Genomic DNA, 24,521 nt, shown 5'->3' on the forward strand with positions numbered 1-24,521 from the left:
ACGTACTGTATTTTGTATTTAAGTACCTTTTGAATACATCATAATAGTTTTTACGTTGCTGGATTTGTCAATCTAGGCGTCCAAAGTTAAAACGACCGTTTTTGTTTTGAGTTCATAGATCGACGAATCCAGCAACATAGAAACTAGTTGGAAGTATTCAAAAGGTACTTAAATACAAAATACAGTACGTAGCGGCCCCCTTATTTAAATATCTATCGTTAAAAAACAATCACACTTATTTTCCAGTGGCGCTAGTGAGCACGTTGATGGGCTCTTAAAAATATCTGAACGTGAACTTTTAACTCCTTTACAGTAGAGACGTGTTCAGATATTTGTGAGCACCTTGGCCTCTCCGATATATCTGTAGACGACTGTACCACACTGGTAAAGACCAAGTACCCAGAGGTTCCGCGCGAGATCGTTGGAATCGGAACAAAACATCGCTTCTGTCGATTTACGGACCGACTAGAATAATAATAGGGGGAATCAATGATCAATGTATACCGGTTGTGGCCTGTAACAGGAGCAAAAAATTAAACTGTAGGCTGTACTCCTCAAACTGACCAACATTTGTTCAGCAACTTTCAAAAATAATTTTTATTTCGATTTTTAGAACACTTTAAAGTTTATTCTAAGACGCAATGTATTGCGAATTTTGTTGTGTTTAAAGGGTGACAATCAACGTCAATTACACCGATGACAGCGTACATTGAAGGTAATATTTAATTTGTATGAAAAACAGGAAGTCTAAAGAATTCATAATTTACAAAAATCGCTGAACAAATGTTGGTAAGTTTGAGTACAGCCTACAGTTAAATTTATTGCTCGTGTTACAGCCACACCCGGTATAATTAAGGACCCTTCTCTCATGGAAAGCCACATATATTTTTCGTTTCGGAACGAAATTAAGAAATACTGACATTTTCGCCTGCTACTAAAGCGTTAATTGATAAAGCTATAAATATAGATTCCCAAATGGCAATAATTTTGACAGTAAAATATCGATACGAATAAAGTGCCAAAAATATGTATACACGATTTTATTGCCCATATGTTAAGGTAGTGTATACATATTTTTGGCACATTTTTCGTATCGATATTTTCAGACGTGACTGTACACAATCACGGACTTTAATTGTTGATCCATTTAGGGTTCAAGCTAATTTGGCTGTCAATACTAACGGTATGAAATGTCCAATGTAAAGTAAACCGTAAGTGCCTCATCAATTATAGTCCGTGATTGTACAGTCACGTCTGAAAATATCGATACGAAAAAAGTGGCAAAAATATGTATACACGACCTTATTGATATATATTAAGGTAGTGTATACATATTTTTGGCACGTTGTCCGTATCGATATTTTCAGACGTGACCGTACCACAAAGAAGTGAAATGTAAAAAGTGCCCTTTTTATATTTATTCTCATTTTATAAACGTTTATTGTTAAAACGAAAGCGTTATTACAAAAATAAACAGACTATGCCATCGAGTACTCCAGCAACTGTCTTTCTCTAAGGGGCATCCGATATCGGATCGGATAATTTTCACATCGAGATTTTTTTGGGTAGGATAGTGAAAAGAAGAATCTTTCCAAAATAGAAACGATGTGCATTGAACCTTGGTCTACAAGCTCTTATATACCGTGTAACACCACGCATATAACATACTAAAACATTACCAATGCCGAAACGAGAAGAGTCAACAAGCAAGGCTCGAAACCGGTGTTAAAAATAGCGGTAAATACCGGTTTATTTGACGAGCGACGACACGGCTGGCCTGGTGTTGTGCCGCGTGGACACCGACATAAGAAACCGGTTTTTGTTCTAAATCGGTTAATCTGGCAAGAACTTTTTGGAAATGTTCTAAGAACCGGTTTAAAAATAACGGTTTTACGAACGAAACGGTTTCCGAGCCTTGTCAACAAGTTCAACGATCAGCTAGCAAACTTAACAACTGCAGAGAGAGCTACAGCAGGGATCGGTAACCGGTATTTTTGTATGGAAACGAAAACGGTCTTTTTTTCGTTCTTTGTGTATTATTTCATATCTAATTGGGAAATTTAATAATACGAAGTCGTTATCTAAAAACCTGGTTCCGATCCCTAAGCTACAGTATATCTTAGATACTAAGTACCTACTTAAATTAGTCGTCGCAGCCAAGCTAGACCATGTATTCAAGTTCGCATAAGAACAGTAGCACTCAGATATATCGAAGCGTCCGAGGTGCTCAAATACGTGTGTACGCACTAACGCCTTGACAATAGAGGCGTATTCAGATATTTGTGAGCACCTCGGTTGCTCCGATATAGCTGATGGTGACTGTACTACACATACACTTACAAGTTACACAATAAACTTTAAAGTAACTACAGCAAACATACTTAGCGCAGCAGAGATCTGAGCGTTTCCTTCGTAACCGTGTAATATTAACCAGTTTATAATCTTTTTGAAACATAAAATTATTGTACAATCGCTATCAGATATATAGGATCGGCCAAGGTGCTCACAAATATCTGAACACGACTCTATTGTCAAGGAGTAAGGGTGCGTGTTCAGATATTTTTGAACACCTCGGTCGCTCCTATATATCTGATGGCGACTATACAAACACCATTTATTCGGTTTGCTACTAACTGTAACAAAAACGTCATACAACGGTAATTTTCGCTTGAAAAAAAATGTTACGTTTCGTTTCACGTAAAAGTTGGAAACCCTTGCATCGAATCAGTGTAGCTTGGCTGGGCTCGATTACAATAATAATTCCCTTTAAACCGGGTAAATGTAGGCACTCGGTGAGGACGGCCGCGCGGCCCGTGCCAGCGCCGGAGACCATCATTGCAAGGCTCGAAACCGGTTTTAAAATAGCGGTAAATACCCGTTTAAAGAAATACTTTCACAAGAACGCACGCGCTCTAAGAACTTTATTGTAACCTAAATAAACCGGTTTATTCGAGGAGCGAAGAGACGGCCATCCGGCCTGATGGTGTGCCGCGTAAACAAAGACACTCACATAGGAGGAAACCGGTTTTTATTGTTCTAAACCGGTTAATCTACACGAACTTTATGGAAATGTTCTCGTAAAAACCGGTTATAAATCATTTTATAACCGAAATTATAAGGTTTTGCGACAAGTACATGATTTAAGGTTTAGAAATTTAACCGGTTTCGAGCCTTGCATCATTGCATGTAATTTTAGTACATTTTCGTTTAAAATCAGCCGTTTTTGAAGCGGTTTACACACGATAGCAAACCGAGGCAAATATAGTTGCAATATTGATATCAACTATAGGTAGTTACAGACAACCGCGCGTCGTTTGCACACGGTATACAGTCAAAAGTAGCGCATATAAGTAGAACAACGTGCCAAAAGGATCTACCACCCCCTAATACTTTCATACCGTACTCCTTTAAGCTAATAGTATTGTTTACTGTACATACATATCTTTTTTGTAAAGATATTGGAGAACGATAGATATTTTTCACGCCTAACTCATTCGCTACTTTTGATGCTGGAAGTTAATATAAATATTAGCAAAGAGAATTTGAAATAGAGAACTGAAAGAAAACTTTGTAACCTTAGGAAATTTGCTGCTTTCGACACATGATTAAAACTTTTAGAACGCCATTTGACTTTGATCCTTATTCTTTCACGGATATATATTCAAATTGTTAAATATCAAAAGTGGCGCCATCTTACCGGGCACTAACTAAAGGTTATGGTGCCATCGCTCGAAACGATGCTGCTATACCTTTGGCCTTTGATCTATTTGATGGCGCCACTCATTGCTATTTTAACAAATTTAACTCATATCAATAAAAGAATAAGGATCAAAGTCAAATGGCGTTCTAAAAGTTTTAATTGTGTGTCGAAAGATGGCAGTAAATTTATGTCGCTACAAAGTTTTCTTTGACAATACACCTCTATTTCAAATTCTCTTTGATATTACGATGTCGAGATGCAGTGGCGTGTGTAATACGCTTGTTTGTTGATAAATATGTAAACTGTTGATAGTCTCTGGTCTCCTGGTGCTCATTGCCAGCTCATATCACAAGATGTCCAATTAAATATTGATACGCGACACTCATAAGCCACAATTTTTATAGCTAATCGAAACAATTATACATTATTGATTGACTTTATTTTAACACACAATGTTAGAAATTGACAACACCTATAGACGTCTTTGTACAGAGTTCCAGTTCTATAAGTAGCTAACTGCACACATCACAGATATATATAGAAAAAATAAACTTCATCTTGTTAGTCTATACATAACAAGTACACTTTAGCCTAAACCTACGTTCACAGAAACTGGAAATATACTTGTATTCAGTCCCCACCGCTATAAACGGATGCCGGTTAAAGCGGGCTCCACATTCTCGACAAAACAACAAGAGACTTGCCGAATACGAGAGTGTCTAGAGTATTCGTCTATGTTCGTGTTGTCTCCTTCGTGAAGGTAAAATGGCCAAACATCAAAGAGGTCTCGTGAAGTTTTGTTTGCGCAAAACTAGTCCTCTACACTCTCGTCAGTCGGCCGCCGGCAAGCGCATAATACTGCAGCGACAGAGGTTTCCAACATGTCCCTCTTGCATGATAGTCAAATAAGAACTGCACAAGGTGGGAATGTGCAGGGACGCTCTCGGTTTGGCACGGTCTCGGCAAATTGGTCTCGTGTAGTTTTGCCGAGAATGTGGAGCGGCCTTAAAACTAAATAAATACATTTTTGTGTGGACAGGATTACGCGGGCAACTGCCAAATAAATAAACAAAATTCAATTTTAATTGCTCCCTATGATAACTGTCTCTATAAATAAAAATTATATCATACATCGTAACTGCTACATTTAAATACGCAATTACAGTGGAATATTTGTTTTTGTGTAGAAAAATACGTGAATTTCACCCAACGATTTGGCCGGTCGAAATCGTGTTAAAGTCCAAGAATCACAATTTGTCACTTTGCTATCACCGTCTTTGAGTCACTACGGTTAGTATTGCATAAATACATTTATACATTCACACGCTGTCTTAACATAAGACACGCGCAGTCCGACCGCACTTCGTGCGGCGGACGCCACTCGCTAGGTGAGGCCAGGTTTACTTGACTGTTCTGACATCATTTTTTCTCTTAAAAATATATATAAATCAAAGAAGAAATTAAAAAAAATCACCGCTCCGGGTAAGATTCGAACACCGGTCCGATCGGTCTTAACCAACTGCGTAGCCAGCTGCAAGAAAATTTTGTAGCCACAGTAAATCTTTCGATACATTTTTTAGAACGCCATTTGACTCTGATCCTTATTCTTTCTCTGATATGTGTTAAATTAGTTAGGTATGGGGCCACAACTTTTACCCGATGCCCAGTAAGATGACGACATTTTTTGATATTTAACAAATTCAAAACATATCAGTGAAATAAGGATAAAGTCAAATGGCGTCGAAAGATGGCAGTAAATTTGCTGTGACTACAAAATTTTCTTTGACAATCTACTTCAATTTCAAATTCCCTTTGCCGAAGCTTACCAGAAGCGTGCGAATGTTTTCATTTCTTTCTTTCTGTTTACACGCCTTAGAGATCCCTTCTCTTAGCAACGTACCTTACAGGAGTTTGGTATACTAATTTGTCAGTAAAAAAAACGCGAAATACATATTATGTATGAGATCGATTTTTTAATCTGCCGCTCTATTTCTACTAATACAATTGGTTTACCAGACTATATACAATTTTTTCACACTCTTTTTGTATTTTTTCATAGCCTTTTTGCTCTATTAGAAGCTCTTTCGAGCTCATTTATACTGCCAAGAAAAGGGATAAGATGCACAGTTTTTATTGGTTCTGTGCATACCCTTGCCGTATATAGGGACCGTGCGCGTTGGAGGGTCTGCCATCTTGTGGCCTGAATCGGAACCATAAACATGTACATTTACACGTCACGTGTTTTCTTGTGCATAGTAGGTTCTGCCATCTTGTGGGCTACATCGGAACAATAAACATCACATTTACGCCTCGCGCCAAAAATCTGACGGCTCCTGTGCTGCCTCCTACAGTTCATGCACGCTCCCTATAGGACAAATTAGTTATTTCACAGCTGGCGACTCTTTCTTGTCAGCTGTCAAATAATAGTAAAAATTCCCATGAAAAGTTTAACTTTTTCCGCGCAAGCGCAAGACATCGATAGCCAAAATAAAACATAACCTCACCTCGCCAAGGAATGGTTGTGGAAGCAACGAAAGCGCGTTATTGAGGTAGATGCGCTCGAGAGACTTGGGCGATTATTGCTCGTAGAATGGCAGTGTTTGACAATCGGCGCGAAGACACCCCCCACACTGGCGTCGGCGTCTAGTCAACTGTGTGGCTGCCGGAGCGCCGACACCTAGAAGACTACAGTGTGGGGGGCGCCGCAGCGCGGGCGCGGGGCCCAAGTCTCGGCGGGGCCCCCTCACGTGTGGGGCGGGGAGGGCGGGGGGGCGGGCGCGGGGGGCAGCACCACGAGCGGCTTCACGATGGCGGCCGCGCTGAGGTACGACGCGCTCACGGTGAGCGGCCCGCCGCTACCGCTTACCACTTGGGTTTCTACCATCTGGAACAAAATTGGTATTTATGATACAAGTGCGGAAAGTAGGGAATTCGCAACGAGTGGTGATAAACTAAAACACGACCGAAGGAAGTGTTTAAAATCGAAACGAGTTGTAAATTCGCACGTGTATCGTACAACCTTTTATAGTACATATGGCTCTTTTAAAGTTTCCACATATGCACGAAAAGTGCTCATTCCCGCACGCGTGCGGAAAAGTAGCACCATATGTACAGTATATGTATTTTTATCACACCAGCTCATAAAGGCTCTCTTGATTGTTCAGAAACTGATGAGAAAGTTACATTTTATCCATAAGAGTGGCAAAGTAATAAGGAGCAAATTTTGAGTTGTATGGCTGGTGAAATTGACTTTTTTGAACACTAAATATTTAATAGCGTTGATTTGGATTTGATTTCTTCTCAGACTCGGTGGCAAAGTATGTTTAATCCCACGAGGATTTTGAACCGAATTTCTGTCGCTTATCATAGAATAAAAAATAACACTTGGAAAGTGAAACTCCTTAGGGTGGGAAAAGCGACTTTCAGCCTATCTTCTACATATAAGTAAACCTTTGAAAGAGGACATGAAAAATAATTAGTTACCTTATGCGCGAGCGTGTGCGTGTGCAGCAGATGGCCGGCCTGCGACACCACGAGCGGCGCCAGCCCGCTCACCACCACGCCTTCTGAAGCAAACATACCAATCAGTTCACCGCTCCGGCCATGGCTGCAGCGCCGCTCCAGATGTGGTACACTCATGAAGCTAGTATTTAACTGGATTAGGAAATAACCGAACGGGATGGTCTTATGGAACTTTCAGTAGGAATAGCAGAGAAAAATGTTTGTCCTTGACGTAGACGTTTTTTGTTACCCACAATTTTTATGGTGACGAACAATGAACCCGAGTAAGCGACGAAACCTTCAATAATGACATTGTGAAAAAAAAAAATCACTTTGTCATTGGTTGCATTGCATTCCCTAGTTATAGCACTAGAAAAGTCACAATTGTAAGAAAACGTTTTGAAACTTTTAGTTAGAGATGCCATGAATATTCGGTATTCGGCCTATTCGACCACTTAGCCGAATATTCGGTATTCGGCTGAATTTGGTCCACTATTCGGCCGAATATTGAATATCTGTTGCACATAGGTAAAAAGTTAAAAGTTTTAGATAGATAAAAGGAAAAATTACACTATAAAAATAATCACCAGCCACTATATTAAATTTTAACATGTTTTCTTCATTGACTTAAATGTACTACGTACTAGACACTTTATCGAGAACAACTTGTGTCCGCCATTTTCGGCGTTTGACGTCCGTCACTAAGCTTAAGAATAAGTCTAGTCAGAAGCGAAACTGTTATGACAATTTTTCATTTTCTGGCTAAATACGTACTGTAAAGAATCTAGATAAAATTTATTTATTTCCATTAAAGTGTAATGATTATTGTTTCTTTTGTGACACTGCCAATATTAAAATGTATAAAAATAGTCTTAAAACCGTTTGTGTTTGACTGTCGTACTCGTAGCAATTTTGATCAAATCGTGCTTATTAATTTAAATTATAAGATAACAATTAATTTATCATTTTTGTGTATATACTCTACAAACAATAAGGTAGATTATCATTAGTACCTCCATGTTACATCTGCGAAATGTAATCTATGCGCCAATAGTAGATTGAAGTGAAACTTCTTATACGACTTCCAACAAGGTTGCGTTAAACGTTTAACGCTATAATCGGTAACATAACGTAGTAAGAGTTTGTGATGAGTAAATTCGTCAATTAGCTCAGCCGGTTCCATGGTGTAATGGTTAGCACTCTGGACTCTGAATCCAACGATCCGAGTTCAAATCTCGGTGGAACCTGGCTTTTTGTATTTTTCTTTTTATATTATTTCTTAATTTAAAATATTTTTTGAAGTGAAACTGTAATATAAACCATATGTATAGCATTATTTCATCTCCACATAACGAAGTTTCACTTCTTCCGCGCGGAGGGACTCCACGCACAATTTTTTTATTGGCATCACTAACCTGAGGAAGCAGGTGGAGGTGACACAATGCCATTTTCTCTTTGTGATCTATGATTACTATCCCCTGTTGTCACGCCTGCAACAACAAAAATCATTATTCTTAATAAAAATGAAATCGAAATGACGAACGATAGCAATGGCATGGTACATAACATAAAGCTCGACCAGGAATATATGATCATTGTCAAGAGGGCGCTGTTATTCTCATGTATATGATAACAGTTCAGTTTAGTATGAAAAAAATAGTTCCAGTGAAATTCCGCAACATGGCGCGTGATCATATATTACTGGTCAGGCTTTACATGTACCATGGTATATAAGTTTCCATTATTTCTCTATATGAAAAATTTCGTAACAATGCAAACATATTGACATAACATCAATATAGTTCGTATCATCCACGATGACGCACAATTTGTCAAATCTAACCTTTATTAACATGGCAATACGAGTCAAGGCATCCGTCTTCATCAATGACACGATCTATACTTACAATACTGAAGTTATCAATAAGTTTGTTCGTTTAGTCGTCAAAGCAAATTTTCAACGTTTGAACTGTTTAGAAGCGAGTGATTTTGTCGGTTTTCTTGCTCGCATTCGCAGTCGTGCGGTTCTTGAGTCCTGTGGTGTTGATTATTTCGATTGAACCCCCGACGCAAAAGAGGGATGTTATACGCTTGACGCTCGTATAGAGCGCGCACACTGTCTATTTGTATCGGAGTAAATGAGATAGCACTGTCGCATATTATTGGGTCTGGGCAATCGGACCACGGGTATCGGAGTAATCTATTAATGTACATAAAAATATAGCCACAATCGAATATAGATACCTTCTATGAAATTGAAGTCGGTAAAGTAAAAAAAGTTGGATTATCTGTATAATATTACTCGTACTAGCGGCTTAGGTATAAACGTTTTGACATTATGATTTTAATTGCAGACTTATAAGTCAAAGAAATAAAGACATAGAACCGTTTAATGGTGATTATAAGATCAATATTTCCAATTATTTTCTATGGAGCCGATTTCGTTCAATCATGCATCGAGTACGGCCACGGCCTTTAAAATATAATCAATATTAACATATATATATTTTCTTTACAACAAATAGTTTTTCTTAAAAAAACTGCTTAAGTAACATCAATTTCAAGGTCATTGGTTGTCGACAGCCCTTTAAGAAAACTTTATGCCAAGCATGAACATATTGGGCCAAAGTAGACTGTTTCTACACTACAATGAGGAAACGCTGCACATCCCTGGTGCGCAGGGTGCGGGCTAGTTCCAACGGCATCTTGAGAGCGTTTGCGGAGAGATTTGACTGCCAGTGCCTGAATCACTGTCATATGATTCACGTACTAGTGTCCAAGCCTCTCTAGACTAGGTTAAAATATGAGTATATTTGACTTAATTTAGTTTAAGTTAAACTTTAATCTTACGTTTTAATATAATAATTTAAATGTAATATGACCCTAAGTTGGTCGAAATAAATGAATTTATTATTTATTATTATAAGGGACGAAGGATGCGTTAGAGGTAGCAAGCGATGTTGGTCGCGCAACGTTCAGACGTTGTAAGAGGTAAATATATGACGGTGGTACCAGGAGCGCAGGAGTGTCCGTTGGTGTGGTGCGGGTGCGGGTGCGGGTGCGGCTGCAGCACGCGCAGCCCGCCGCCCGCCGACAGCAGCTGCAGCGCCGCGCCGCCCACCACCAGCCCGCCGCCGCCCACCACCTGCAAACTTCCATATTCAACTAACCGAACTTTAATACAGACGGATCCACTCAGAACAACTAGCAAACGTACTGACTGCTCGTTCTGTGTCGATACGCCTATTCGCGAACGAGGTGGGAAGAAATAAAATGAAAAACCGACTTGAAAATCACATTGCAGGAGCCCCAAATCCACGAATCTCATACGAGAAGTGTTGGTGTCACGAGAAATAAGTTTAAGCAAAAAAATATATTTTTGGTTTGGTTTTATTTTTAAGCATTTATCGCTGATTGTACTTTTCACGGACAGCTAATACTCAATAGAAAAAGCCCAAACACAATAAGATTGCTTTGTTTTATCACAGAGTTCCTACGAAAATGACCACCTCCTGTCTCCATCATCAGATCAGCTCGATAGTACCATAATATATCACCCAACTTATATAAATGTGTGCAAATTTTCAGCTTCATTGGAAGTCGTGAAGTGGATCAAATCTAACTTGCAAGATTTGACCCGTACAATCATACTCACATACATACATTGCAAGTTAAATAAAAGCTTGGAAAATAACCTACTGTAGCTTTCAATGACCAATGGCTTTGGGGTTAGAGAATCTACAGTCAGTCTTTTTATACCGGAGTGCCCCAGAAAGTAAGAAGACGAGAAAAAAAAACAATAAATGAACGATTAAGCCAACTATAGATCGTGTCATTCACGAAGACGCATGCCTTCATTCGTATTATCATGTTATTAAAGGTTAGATTTGATAAATCTGCGCGTCATCGTGGATGACACGAACTATACTCCAACTTTAGATTTTTTTCTGTTCAAACACATTACCAGTACCTATCTTATATTGTCGTGTATAATTCTTTCATGTTAAAAATTATTGTACCCATGTAAACAAGCACTTTCAGAGATTTGTGTGAGATTGACAGACTTACTTGTGAAATTGGGAGGTGTATCTGCGCGGGGTGCACCAGCGTGGTGCTCAAGGTATTGCTAACGCCGTTCTCCAGCTGGCCGTTCTGAAAATCAATACACAATTTTATTGACTTTAAAAGGAGCAGTTTCACCCCCCTGACAAAAGTAATAAATGGCGTCTATTAAGCCCAGTCCAGACGAAAACAATTTTCCGAAAATCTGATTAAATTGTCTGATCAAATCAGGTGGTGTGGACGCAAACACCAATTTAGCTCGCCGATTATGACCGATATTACCCATAAAATGGAGGAGGAAGAATACCAACTTGTGACGCTAGATTCGCGTTTGGGGCATTTTTTTTTTAGTTAAGAGCGTTCAAGTGTCACCATAAATCTAAAATTGGTGATTAAATTGGAGATTGACGCCGATTTATTTTCTGATCAAATCGGTCGATTTGATAATCCCGTGTGGACTGGTCTTTAGCCACAATTGCTGGAGCCGCAGGTGCTATTCCAGGGCATTGGAGATCTTGATTACATTTTTTTTCATATGACATTTATTTCAGTTTATATTTTATCTACTTAAAAATTACTCAATGAAAACATTTAATAAAGCTTTGGTTTCCTAGGATAGCGGTGCCGTCATATAGCCGCGCCATTTTGATTCCATACACAACGTTCTAGCGACGTCATTCAACCGCTGTATTACGGCCGTTATATGATGGCGGCTAGCCTTAGGCTTAATTCGGAATAAGTAAGTTTTTAAATATTTTTATTGATGATGATTGAATTACCTGCGCCGACTCCGCGGGCGCCAGCGTAGTAAGTGTGAGAGTGTTGTGCCGCGCGCCGTACGACGTCCGGACGACCTGCGAACATCAACATACTCATGTATACGACGTGCGTGAACAGGCTGGAAGACCAGCATGGCTACCACGATTAGGCGATTGACATTTACGTTAGCGTAAACGTGTCAACTCGTGGTACGGCTACTGTAATCATTCAGTTCTAGTGTAAAACAAATGTTTTCACTTTGTTTTACACTAGAACTGAGTTTGAAAAAACGAGAACGCTTCTTCTTTAGATAGACAACATTGCTTTTATTTACTAAGATAATTATAGTAGGTACATTATTGCAGAGGCCGGGAAAGAGCATTTCGTGGATGAGTTTCGATCTTGTCGGACGACGCGAAGCGAAGTAATAACTTCCCGTCCGCTAAAACACGACAGTAATGGTTTGAGTTTTTTAAATTTGAGTTTGAACATAATGAAGAACTTCCCGTACTATTTTTGCTACAATAAGGTAAACATTCCCAAGCATATTGGAGAAAATTATATTATTTCTATATCAAAATTATATTACTTAATAGCTTAAGTTACTGAGTATTAATAAAATAAAATAATATATTCGTTGTCCGATCGTGGCATGTTCGGAGAAGAAAAGACATAGCTTTTTGTATTTAACGATAAATGTACTTTATATTTATGAGGAGGTTTATAACTTCATTAAGTAGGTACTCAGTGAATTTTATAAATGAGTCCAATAAATACTCAAAATCTGCTTTGTAAGAGGACGCACGGAGGACAAAGCACCAACGAACATGATCGCATTGAAAAACGACTTAATTATGAAAGCAATTAAGACGTCTTCTTTTGAGAAACTCCGTAGACGGACCTGTTTTTGTTTTTTATTCTTCGATAAACCAGTTAGTACTTTTGGGCCTAACTGCCTAAAATTTACACGCCAACAAATATTAAAAAAATCGAAATAACCACGGTTGCACTGAGATTAGCTAATCCGCGATTAGGTCAGTTCTAATTTCTAAGCGGCTACCAGGCGCCCATACCTGCGAGGTGGTGGGCGTGATCTGTATGGGGAGCGTGCGGAGCTTCGTGCTGAGGTTCAGGGTGCGGGGGGGCGAGCTCTTGGTCCGCGCCACGGTTGGGGGGGATGAGGTAATCTGGAATTTTATAAGTTTACGTAAGTACGTTTTATCAATTATCACTGGGAGATTTCACGGGCAAAACCATTTTTCCAATTCCAATTTGTCTTAACCCCTTACCTTGTTTGTTGTAATTTGAACTTTAATAGTTGTCAAAGTTGAATATCATATCTGTTATATGGCTTCGTATGCGGTAAAGGGTTAAGGTAATTTTTTTTCTTGTAATACTTACTATTTACGAAATATTTTACTAGTTCCTTAAATATATTTAAAACTTATGCCACAGTATTTATAAATACGTACGCTCCTTAATACTTAGATTTAAAAACATTATTTTTGAATTTTACAAGTAAAATATCGAAGGTACACGTGGTGCCGTGACCACGATTTTAGATGTTGTATTGTTGTTTCTAGAAAAAAAGAAAATAGGCACAACTAGGACATTTTTTATAACAATAAATTCTTATCTAATTGCTTATGAGGGCGTATGAATTCGTCGCTAGAGGCGCTACAGGAGAAAATAACGTGTACGACATACTGAGGAAACATTGCTATATAACTACGATCCTGAAACAAAGCGACAGTCGACGGTATGGTGCATTGGAAATGAACCGACTCCAACAAAATTTCGCCGAGCGCGCAGCACACAGAAACAAATGGTTGCCTCATTTTTCTGGTGCTGGAAGATCAACGAACAGTTATCTCGGAATGGTATGTCATCGTTTGTGCCCCAAAAGTATTATCAGCTTGGTGCGACAAGCGACCGAAGTTAGGAACTCGGCACCTACTATGATACCACGACAACGCCGCTCCACACACTTCAGTCGGAACACTCGATTTTGCTCCAAAAAATATCTCTATCCTGCCTCATCCACCATATTACCCTGACCTAGCCCCCTATGATCTTTACTTGTTTCCGTAAATTAAAGAAAGGTTAAAAGGAAAGCGATAGGACAGCAAAGATGCCCTGGCTGCTTCTTACTATGAAATTTCGGAGATGTTTAAACAAGTGGTTGTCGAACAAAATAGATACTTGTATTCAAGAAGAATCCTTGAAATTAATAGTTCTTCCATGTATGTTGTGTGCATGCAAAAAAAAGTATATACTTTAAGTTAAGTAACATAAATTTGTACTTACACTTATAGGGATTCCCACTACTTGTCCATTGACTCGATCATCCCTTTCCATTTCTTCATTTTCTGTAAAAAAAAAATGCGTGAGTGTCGTGGAACAATCGGTTGGAACAAAGTATATTATTATTCATAATCGTACCTATTAATATTATTGATTAATAAATACAAAAAAAAAACTCAATCGACAAAATAATAATTATCGAATCCGCTCATAAAATTTCACCAATCAGTTCAGAATCGACATACTTAGGCAGTATACTAAATACGAGTATAAGAAAACATTTTTGTAGAAGCTTAAACTGAATCGCTCAGCTGAAGCTTCACAATTAAATATGAAATTCAAGTGCAAAAAATACAAAAAGCTGCATACACGTCCGAAGATCGAGTCCGGATCATCGATGTTACCACCTATTTCTATGCGGCTGTTTGCTAACTGCGCCACTATGGAATATTTCACGGTCTCAGTGAAATTAGGCTACTTATTCTCGAGTAAGAATTTAAACAAAAGAGCCCGCACAGTGGATCGAAATGACAAAAAAATTGACATTCGCATTTTTTTAAACTATTTAATAAAATGCTTTTCGGTTGAAAATGATGTAAGGAATAAAAACTGTTACATAAAATTTGTCACAATAAGGATTTAAGTATGAAAATAATATTCTTAAGGTTAGAAAGATCGGTAACGAAACGATCGGTGACGGAAAATTCTTACACTTTTTCGCCTAGGTTCCATCCGCGAACCGGCCGATTAGGAACTTCGTTCCAAAAAAAAACTAATAAGTAATTTACTACGACGTGCACTAGTAAAATTATGTGGCATTTTATGTTCGAAATATTACAATGGATGAAGTTAATGGGTGTATGAAGTTTATATAATAGAAAAAAAACCTACACGACGTCAGTTACTGTCTTCTCTGTTCAGGTTTTTGCAATTTGACGTATTAAATTAAAATTACCGAAAAAACAAACGTTACATCTGTGTAATTTAAACCCAATGTTTATTTTGAAACAACTATGTTAATAGTTTTTCCTCTAACGGATGCACACTGCCGAAAATAATCTCGTCCGTTAGCTACCAGGCTCGCATAAACCTAAAGCATACAAACGTACCCGTGCTCCTCGGTCGCACCGTGGCGCGCACGGACACCTCTCGCTTCAACGCCGCGAGGCGCTGCTGCGCGGCGATCTTCTCGCGTGCCAGCCTCTCCATCTCGTGCTCGCATTCGCGCTCTTTGCGACGGAGAACCTACGAACAATGTACCAGGGTTACAGCACTGTTGGGGAGCTATCACAACAAGTAAAATGACAATTCATAAACCTTACTGCAAAGACATTAAGGTCCACCAGTCAGTGAAGAGTGTTGATGTTAGTGACCGACCGTAAACATCTGGCAATGACGTCGAAAGTAAACACATAAGAGTAAGACTGCAATAAACAGTATTTAAGATAATTTAAATGCAAGAATGTTAACAATTGATCATTTGACCACTAAGGACGCCTATAGACGCACAAGGAAAGCCTTGACCTTAGCGTCGTCACATACAACCGCTCAACCGATTTGGATAAAAACTGACGTAACAAGATAATTTATAACCTAGATTGACCTGACATGATAGGATTGATGACCGACGCCACGATATTTAATGTTGATCAGTTTGTTAATTGGCGTGGAGCAAATAATAATTTTATCCTCGGATAATAAAATCCCAATGAAATTTATTCAGCTGCCCTTAGGTACCAATAATTACTGTCGCATTCATTTAACACCTCTACATAGGTTTTAATTCAAATCAAACACAAATCATCTTTTTGGCCTGCCACAATATCAAGAAAAAAGTCTTAGGTTTAAATAAAATACGGCTTCTTATTGGAATAAGTTTTTTTCTTTAAATGTAACACAAATTGGCTCCTTAGGATTCATATCACGAAGAATTTAAGACTAATAAAAAGAAAGTTAGAACAATAGCTTGGGCAATGGTTTGTTTGAAACTTGCCTATCGTTGGACGGGGCTCATTGTTTAAGATTTGAAATGAAACATTTTGTTGTCGAAACAAAATGTGCGTAAAGTTTTGTAAGTTGGCAACAATCGTGGAAGCCATATTCGAAAATTGAATTACGAAAGAAGTAGGCAATATGGGGTGCTCTGTGGCGAAAGTGGGAGTTATCGCGACCGTAGGGACCAGGGGAGCAGGAGCACGAGGGGTAAGCAGGCGGCCGGCATTCTATGCCTACCAGAATCAGAATCTGCGTAGGTACCTTCAGGACGGGGCGATTAGGTTTATTGAACCCTGCTTTTAATTCTAGAGTGTAATGACAGGTCAAAATCCTAAACATGATTTAACCCTTTACTTATAACAACATACATGGTGTTTCACGAGGAACCCGAAAGATTTTAACTATGTCTTCCTTCCTGATCATATTTAACGACTAAAATGTCCTATATAGGTACTTTTCTGGAGTTCGCCTAGTTTCAGAGTTAATATCAATAAAAAAAACGAATTTGACGGATTTGCAAAACCAAAGTGATAAGAGCTCCGCCAACAGGGGCCTTATTCGACATGCACAACTGTCAAATTTCGCGTCCACATCAAATCAACACTTGATTCTATCGCATGTTGATTGTATCAAGTGTTGATTCTATCAACTGTGGATATTATCATTTGGAACAATCAAAACTCATTCATAGAAAAAATAATCAAACTAAAATCAACTTTGTTTATTACTACTATACAGTTTGTAATGGCTCTGAACTCGAAGTGGATCGGTTTGATTTGATTGTCACCTGACTGTGGATTGCTAATGTCAAATTTTGACAAGTGTTGATTTTATTGCTAGACTTTTTTGTCCATGGGCTTGGGCACCATCTTGGATTTTTTGACGTACGACAGGGAATACCCTTCCTTTCATACAATATATGGCATAGAGTAAGGCGTCTTTTTTTTAAAACATAACTTTACAAGAATCAGCGACATCTTGTATCCGATAGGATAAGTAATGCGCTATGAATAATGCGGCGGCGAGTAGTGAAACTATACCTGACAATGTCAATCAATTAAAAAGTGACCACACAGTTGATGGTCGATAAAGGCGATTATTAATTGAATTTTAACGACAATAAAACACTATTGACATGCGATCTTTTTGTTGAACCCACACCTACACGTCGAATAATGCTCGCTCCACATATTCTCCTAGAAACGCTCAAAATTCTAAAAAAATTCAAGCAATTTACTCCGCACCCAGTTGCTTCTAAACCACGTTCACGATCCAAGTTGTAAGTATACCTTAACACATCTTTCAGGCATATGATTTAAAGTCCGTTTTTTAAAAATTACGAGATGGTTCATGAATCCTTTATTATTTTTCCAAAAATTACGCTATTACATTATTTATAAAAAAGATAACTGTTAGTAACTCGGTCACTTGGTCTATCACCAACTATTTGAATGCTCTTTGTATATATACGCAACCCCATTGTACAGTCGCCATCACCATTAAGACCTACTGTATGGTCTATATTACACGTTTGGCGGGTAGTGAAATTTGTTTAGGTATCCTCCTTGTGACTAGTTAGAACCGTTTGACGGGATGACGAATAGGAACAGATTTGCAGTTTGACCAATAGCTACAAAATTACGATGTGTCCTAATAGAACTAAATCTACTTGTGACGGGTTGAAACAAATAATACTGCTTTTGGCGGTGTGACCGGTTAGAACAAAATTTTGGTGTGATGAGTTGATGCCTAAATCGACCTAAGTACTTATTGTTTATATAAACCTACAAAAAGACGATTCCTATGTACAGGAGATTAAATACATATTATGTTATTCAACTACGAATTAAAAAATATATATTTCTGTTTACACATTTTTTTAACGTTTTTCTTTAAGAAAATAAAACATTAAAGTTTTCTGTGACTATATTTCATTTTCTTGAGTGTAGATTATTAGTTTCAGTTTCCAGTTGATACCAGGAACTACACCTCTTCAAAAACTTTGCTGGTGGTTCGACATCTGTAAGTTTATATATAAAATATCATAAAAACACTTAAGATAAAAACTTATAAATAAATTCTAGTCGGTCGGTGGTGTGTCCAGAAGGCTGCTGCCCCTCTGGATAACAATGCTGATCCGCCGATTGAAATATAGGCCAGGCCTCTGGTCACCAGAAACCTTTAAAAGGCGTTTTGACATTTCCTCATAGACCCACGCTAGGACCCCAGGGTTTCAACTTCAACCCCAAGCGCCACAAATATGTAGCTAAGGTTTTAAATTCTAGACTATGAACATGAAATATTGTTCGCTAGTTAGGGAATTAGAAAAAAATAGTAATAGGAGACGGCCGTGGTCGTGGTAGGTAGGTACATCATGCGTGGGCCAGGCAAGCCCTGAAATTATGCACCAATTTTACTATAACTTTGTTCACCTATTGACTGTTTCCAAGATAATCGTTTTTAATATGTAGTCCGTATAATCGGGCAGTATAATTTGCCTCACATTTTTAACACAAAATAATTATCGGTACATATATATGTACCTATTTTGCAATATTTTCTTGTTTGCATCATTTAGTTACTTGTTTACTCCGATTGACGTGTTTATCATTTTCGTTACTATGACAGCGCAATACTTTAAATATTGTAACGTGAAGGTTGAGTCCGGTGCCAAAATAACTCACACTAATTTAAGACCCACCTTACAGTTTACATAGCGGCATTGTCCTACGATGCTTTAAATGAATACGGTAAACATTTAAATACTACTACTAGGCGTTTATTGCGCGTACTCAGTCGAAAAAGTTTGAAACCGATTTTGACGAAGAGTGCATGCGTATTGCATATTCGAGCGATAGAGAGGCAAATAAAGACAGGATATAGTTGCCTTTTCTCAATACAAATTTGAATACTCAAGCCGTAGCCATTTTGGTGGTTATACTGCTTTGTATATGTGCGTAAAAATGTGTATGTGTGGATTTTTAGGGATGTGGACGGGTCGATTTTGATCATATTATATATCGATAAGTGCTACACAGCGAAACTTCGATATCTTCACAAGAAATAAACATCACAGATGGATAATAAATATTTTATAATATAATAAGATAACTAATTTCTTGCAGAAAACATGTTTTAGTAGTTATTTATATATCGTAATTAAAATATCCTGGTCCTTATTTTACTTTTTAGCTTCTCTATGTGCAATCGGTATGTCAGGCTTCTGTCCACTGTAACACCGAGATACTTTGGGGAATAGTTATGTTGTAAGGCTGTACCCCGGAATCTAACTCTGAGGGTCTTATGTGCCAGCTTATTGGACAGGTGGAAACAGCAAACTTCGGTCTTAGAAGGATTTGGGCACAGGCGCCAACGGGTGAAAAAGTCGGCGGCAGAGGTCATATAGATATAGCTACATGATAAAAGAAATAGAATCCTCCATTATGCGTGGTCGGACGCCTGTTTTTCTGCCAATGCCTATTCATAAATCTGTTAAGACCTTTTTTCTTGATAACACCTAAAATAATAAGTTTATAATTAATCTCAATGTCTCCAGTTTGCTGTTTATTCAAACAGAAAAATCCAAATTTCTCAGTCATTATACGACCGCTGTCTTATATTATACGCCATTAAAAATTCAACATTAATAACAATTAATTAGGCATATCGTCCAATTTATAGTATGGCACAGGTATTAGTTCTTACAAAGTTGACCTTAATTTACAAATTTATAAGGAGTTGATGTAAAAGTGAATTGGAAGAAGTTGATAAGCAGACGCAACCAGCTAGTCGCCGAAGCTCCGTTTCCCTCGGATGAGCCAATTAAGCCTGCACCTAACAGGCTCTGGCTCATAGGGGGCTTTGAGCTTGCTGTTGCGTCAATTTTCATATTAACAAAAAAAGCTAGTCTAACAACACAATTAATGATTATTTTGCCGCATTCTTCACTATCTCTCCCTGTCTCACTGCCATCTGACCTTCTAACCCAGAGGGGAAAATATACCTTATTGGGGCTACTTCTTCCTCGTGATATTTTATTTAACCGAAAAGTAATTGGTAAAAGTTAAATGATATTTTGCACACAAGTTACAAGATGTTCATTGTTAAGAGCCGGGGTTAGGACCCACGACCATTGGTTTTAAAATCAAACTTTATATATAATTTTGTATTTTTATAATAAATCAGTTTTCTTTTTGACATTTATTAATTGTCAAGTTTTTTTTAAATCCTCGACAATTGTCACATGTACGTTTTATGATAGATCTACATCGACGCAACTGCATGTCATCGTCATGGTTCTTGCGGTTTATTTTTATAACGCCAAGATCGGAATTTGGCAGCTAACTCCATCTTGCGTCGAGTAGAAGAATCAAAATCGTACAGAAAAAACTACTCTCTGCCTTAGGATCCCCTTTCAAATGTCATAAATCCAAACATGGCAGCCATACCCATCGACAAAAAAGTCTACCGTTGATCTAATTTCATTTGACAGTTAACTAATACGTATTCGACACGCTTATATTTGACAACTAGAATCCTGACTAGAGCTGGGACTGCGTACCAAAAGTACGTCTCTGTTACTCGTACCAAAAGTACGTCTAAAATACTACTTTTACGAGTATGACCCCCAATAGGCAGTTTACGTATTTGCCGGTCTTAGGCGTCTTACAAATAAGGATTATTTATGCAAATATCGACTTATTATTTCGGTAGGGGTCGGAAATATTATGACGTTTTGAGTGAAGGCTATGAATCCATTGACATATTTTTATTATATATTATTACACTATTTTTAGATACAACAGACGCCCAGACGACCGTCTGTTAACATAATTTTGTTTTGCTTAAAGTAACGGTAAGAATGGAGGTACGAGGTGATGAAAGTTTCATATTTGTTTTATTTCAGAAATCAAAGTTCGTACTTTTAAATACTCGACAAGCTAAAAGTAGTCTATTACAAAAAACCTGTTCCAAAAACTATTCCGGTACAACGCCCCGCCTCTAGTGTGGATATTGTTCACTGACAGGTGGTGATAATAGCAATTCGACAAGTCACAATATTTCCCACATCAAATGGAAATCAACACGAAACGTCACTTTTAGCATGTCGAATAAGGGCCCAGCTTTGTGCGGAGTTCTGAAAAACATCTTATTATTGTTACTTTGTTATTATTGCTACGATGGGACATAGTTTAAATATCCTCATTCATGTGACAAATTCAGCAATAACACTAACTTTGTATGTAAATACATAAAAAAATTTTTTTGTGGAAATGTCCTCAACTCATATACCTAACATTGTTTTGTTTCCTTCTTTTAGCCTCGGAAATGCGTGGGTTCTTCGTGACGTGTTCTTTTTGACGATATTTTTTTTGATGACTATAGCAATATAGCAAATACAAAACCAAAAAATATATGTTATTGGGCCTAACCGAATAAAACATAAAGCCCAGACGCGCCTTGAACACATTCTTTTATCAAACTTAAAAAAAAGTTACATGTATCAATAGATCGTGTCATTCACGAAGACGTGTGCCTTGCTTGACTCGTAATGTAATGTCATTAAAGGTTAGATTTGACAAATCTGCGCGTCATCGTGGATGACACGAACTATAGTACAAGTTTAGTACAAACCTCTCTGTTGTCTCTTTAAATGTGGCTATAGATGAATAGGCAGATAAACGTGGCCTGAATTGATGTTTTTGGCAAGGATTTAAAATGTTTTACGTGTCAATGATTAGACATGGAGCGCTAGCAGTAATCCTTATTTGTAAAGCCGTACGGGCTACATAAGATCAAATTGTCAGTACAGTAGTACTCGTATGTTGGGAAACCCGCATACGTTTCGGAACGTGTTCTAGTTCGGCGCTTGCGTCGCATGTAGATGAAGGTCTGTCGTCTGTTATCATTCATTTACTTTTTAAATCTACTGAATTTCACTTTCCCATACAAACTGAGTTTCGTCCTCATTTTAAAACTACGTGTTGGATTGTAATGAAACTTCGCACATATAATGGCATGAGGTACATCTAGTCCTGTAATTAGTTTATATAGCTTCTGTTTATGAAATAAACCAAATGGAGCAAAAACAAGTTTTGTATGAACTTAAATTCACTGTATTTTTTTAACTATGGTATCTGAAGCTACATAAACAAATTACTAGATAGATATACCTTATCCTATTGTAAGTACAAAGTTTCAGGGCAATCTAGCTAGTCGTTTTAAAAGTGTTATTCCCACTAGTTACCACCAAGTTGTTACCAGTGGTAACTACTGGGAATTTTTTTCCCATATTTTACCACTGGTAACTACTGGAAAAAAATTACCAAACCGAGTTGGTGGTAACTAGTGGGATTTTTGTCATCAGGGGTGGCAGGCAACTACCGTTTAAACAGTTCGAAGCAGGCCACCAAGGTGCACCCGTCTGTTCTTCTCCAATCTGTCGTGTGTGACACTAAGCTGGATATGTATGAAGAAGCATCAGGAGGCTCGGCGGAACGTTTGTCAACATTTAGTGACACATCACGAGTGTTGGCATCATCGCTTTCATCGTTATCAGCCATTGTCGTATAAGGATGGAGAAAACGCGGAAATAAAAGCACGTTCTACACGTTTACGGATCACTGATTTTATTTAAATAAACTTTAGATTAAACTACAATACGATTGACACGATAAAATTAGATTAGGAGCCAATAGGTTAGAACACGTGCACCGCCGTGCGCAGCTGTCAACAGAATGACGGCTGCCGACCGGTCGGCGCCATCTTGCTACCCTATTCGGGGGGGAAACCCGCTCCTATTTTAATGCTACCTTCAACTTTTCATAACCATCAATGTCAACATAATTTCAAAGGTACCCTAATTTTTATAATAATCAACAATCTTGACATTTTGACGTTTAAACAATCAAAACAAACAATTAGCTGTCAACTGTCAATATGACACTCAATCAACCACGATATTTTGACGTTTAACCAATCACAACAAGTTAGTTTAGAGAATACCTACCATTAATACCAACATTTAACTACTAACATCGTTTACCATGATTTTACGTGCTATTATTAATCAAAACAAACAACTAAATAACAATCATTTGCAAGTAATTCAAAGATAGGGACAAGTGCTGGCGCAATATCAAACGGCGCGCCGTCACGGCCGTCCTGCATATTCACACGTCCTCGTGTGCTGCAGCTGTCTCATCTTCAGTATCTGCAAACGAGTAATAAATAGTGGTTTACACTACGATCCACTCGGTCACCCTGACCATCATATGCCACACAAGAAATAAAGTTAAACTCGTGCCACACAGGCCCGTCATTACACAAGGTCATGAGTACCATATAGGATCAGGATGACACACACAGTTATAAGCATACACACAGTATAGGGTCATTAATGCCACACAGGCTAAGTAGTCAGTACCACAAAGGCGAACCATTGCCACACAGGCTCGTCAATGCCACACAGGCTCGTCAATGCCACACAGGCTCGTCAATGCCACACAGGCTCGTCAATGCCACACAGGCGCACCAATGCCACACAGGCGAGTCATTGTCATTACAGAGACCATTAGTGAAATCATAGTAAGCAAAGATATTGTACGTAATAAAGTTACTCACCATCGCCGTCATCGGCACATTCTGTCTCAACTTGGTCAATAGGGATTTCTAACCCAGCGTTTAACTCTAAAGGAACATAGCACTCAGGCATGGCCCGCACGCGATCATGTGCGTATTTGTATGTTCTATTAGAGTTAAGAGCCTTCAGCAGATACCTGTCACCATCCAACAGCTCTACTACCAAATATGGACCTTTAAATTTTGAGTCTAACTTTGTTTGATTACGCTCGTGGTTTTCCAAAAGAACGTAATCACCAACTTTAAACTTTTTAACCTTGGCTTTAGTTTTATCGAACCTGTTCTTTTCGTAAGAAGCGCTAGCCTCTATTTCTCGTGCCGATTGCTCTCTAATAGAATTTAAGTCAATTGCAGTCTCGTCCATTTCTAATGTCATTAGGTCTAAAGGTCTAGCAACCTTTCCTATTAAAAGCTCTAAGGGACTCGCTTTTGTTACCCTACTCATCCTACAATTGATAGCCAGCTGAATATCAGGCAGCGCATCTTGCCAAGACCTATTCCTACTTGTCTCTACAGCTGTTAACATATTTTTGAGCGTAGACATAACTCGCTCTACCTG

At 38.3% G+C, this 24,521-nt stretch overlaps 1 protein-coding gene and 1 non-coding gene across 5 annotated transcripts in view; one reads left to right on the forward strand and one right to left on the reverse strand.

The window, feature by feature from the left end:
* Nucleotides 1-5,442: 5,442 nt before the first annotated feature.
* Nucleotides 5,443-24,521, reverse strand: part of LOC133529039 (max-binding protein MNT-like) — a 68,954-nt gene continuing 49,875 nt past the window's right edge. For 3 of the 4 annotated variants that reach the window (XM_061866636.1, XM_061866633.1, XM_061866634.1), the window contains 9 exons: nucleotides 15,436-15,571; nucleotides 14,330-14,391; nucleotides 13,096-13,209; nucleotides 12,043-12,117; nucleotides 11,270-11,353; nucleotides 10,214-10,346; nucleotides 8,617-8,691; nucleotides 7,184-7,266; nucleotides 5,443-6,584 (listed from right to left, as the gene is read on the reverse strand). In XM_061866636.1, coding sequence (XP_061722620.1) covers nucleotides 6,444-6,584; nucleotides 7,184-7,266; nucleotides 8,617-8,691; nucleotides 10,214-10,346; nucleotides 11,270-11,353; nucleotides 12,043-12,117; nucleotides 13,096-13,209; nucleotides 14,330-14,391; nucleotides 15,436-15,571 — 903 coding nt within the window. In that variant the 3' untranslated portion in view covers nucleotides 5,443-6,443. The remainder of the gene's footprint in view (nucleotides 6,585-7,183; nucleotides 7,267-8,616; nucleotides 8,692-10,213; nucleotides 10,347-11,269; nucleotides 11,354-12,042; nucleotides 12,118-13,095; nucleotides 13,210-14,329; nucleotides 14,392-15,435; nucleotides 15,572-24,521) is intronic. The other variant, XM_061866635.1, reaches the window with a different exon arrangement.
* Trnaq-cug (transfer RNA glutamine (anticodon CUG)) lies at nucleotides 8,377-8,448 on the forward strand. Its single transcript has one exon. It is a non-coding gene; the product is annotated as a tRNA-Gln (tRNA).

This window comes from Cydia pomonella, chromosome 20 (genome assembly GCF_033807575.1).
Source record: "Cydia pomonella isolate Wapato2018A chromosome 20, ilCydPomo1, whole genome shotgun sequence".
Classification (NCBI taxonomy): Eukaryota; Metazoa; Arthropoda; class Insecta; order Lepidoptera; family Tortricidae; genus Cydia; species Cydia pomonella.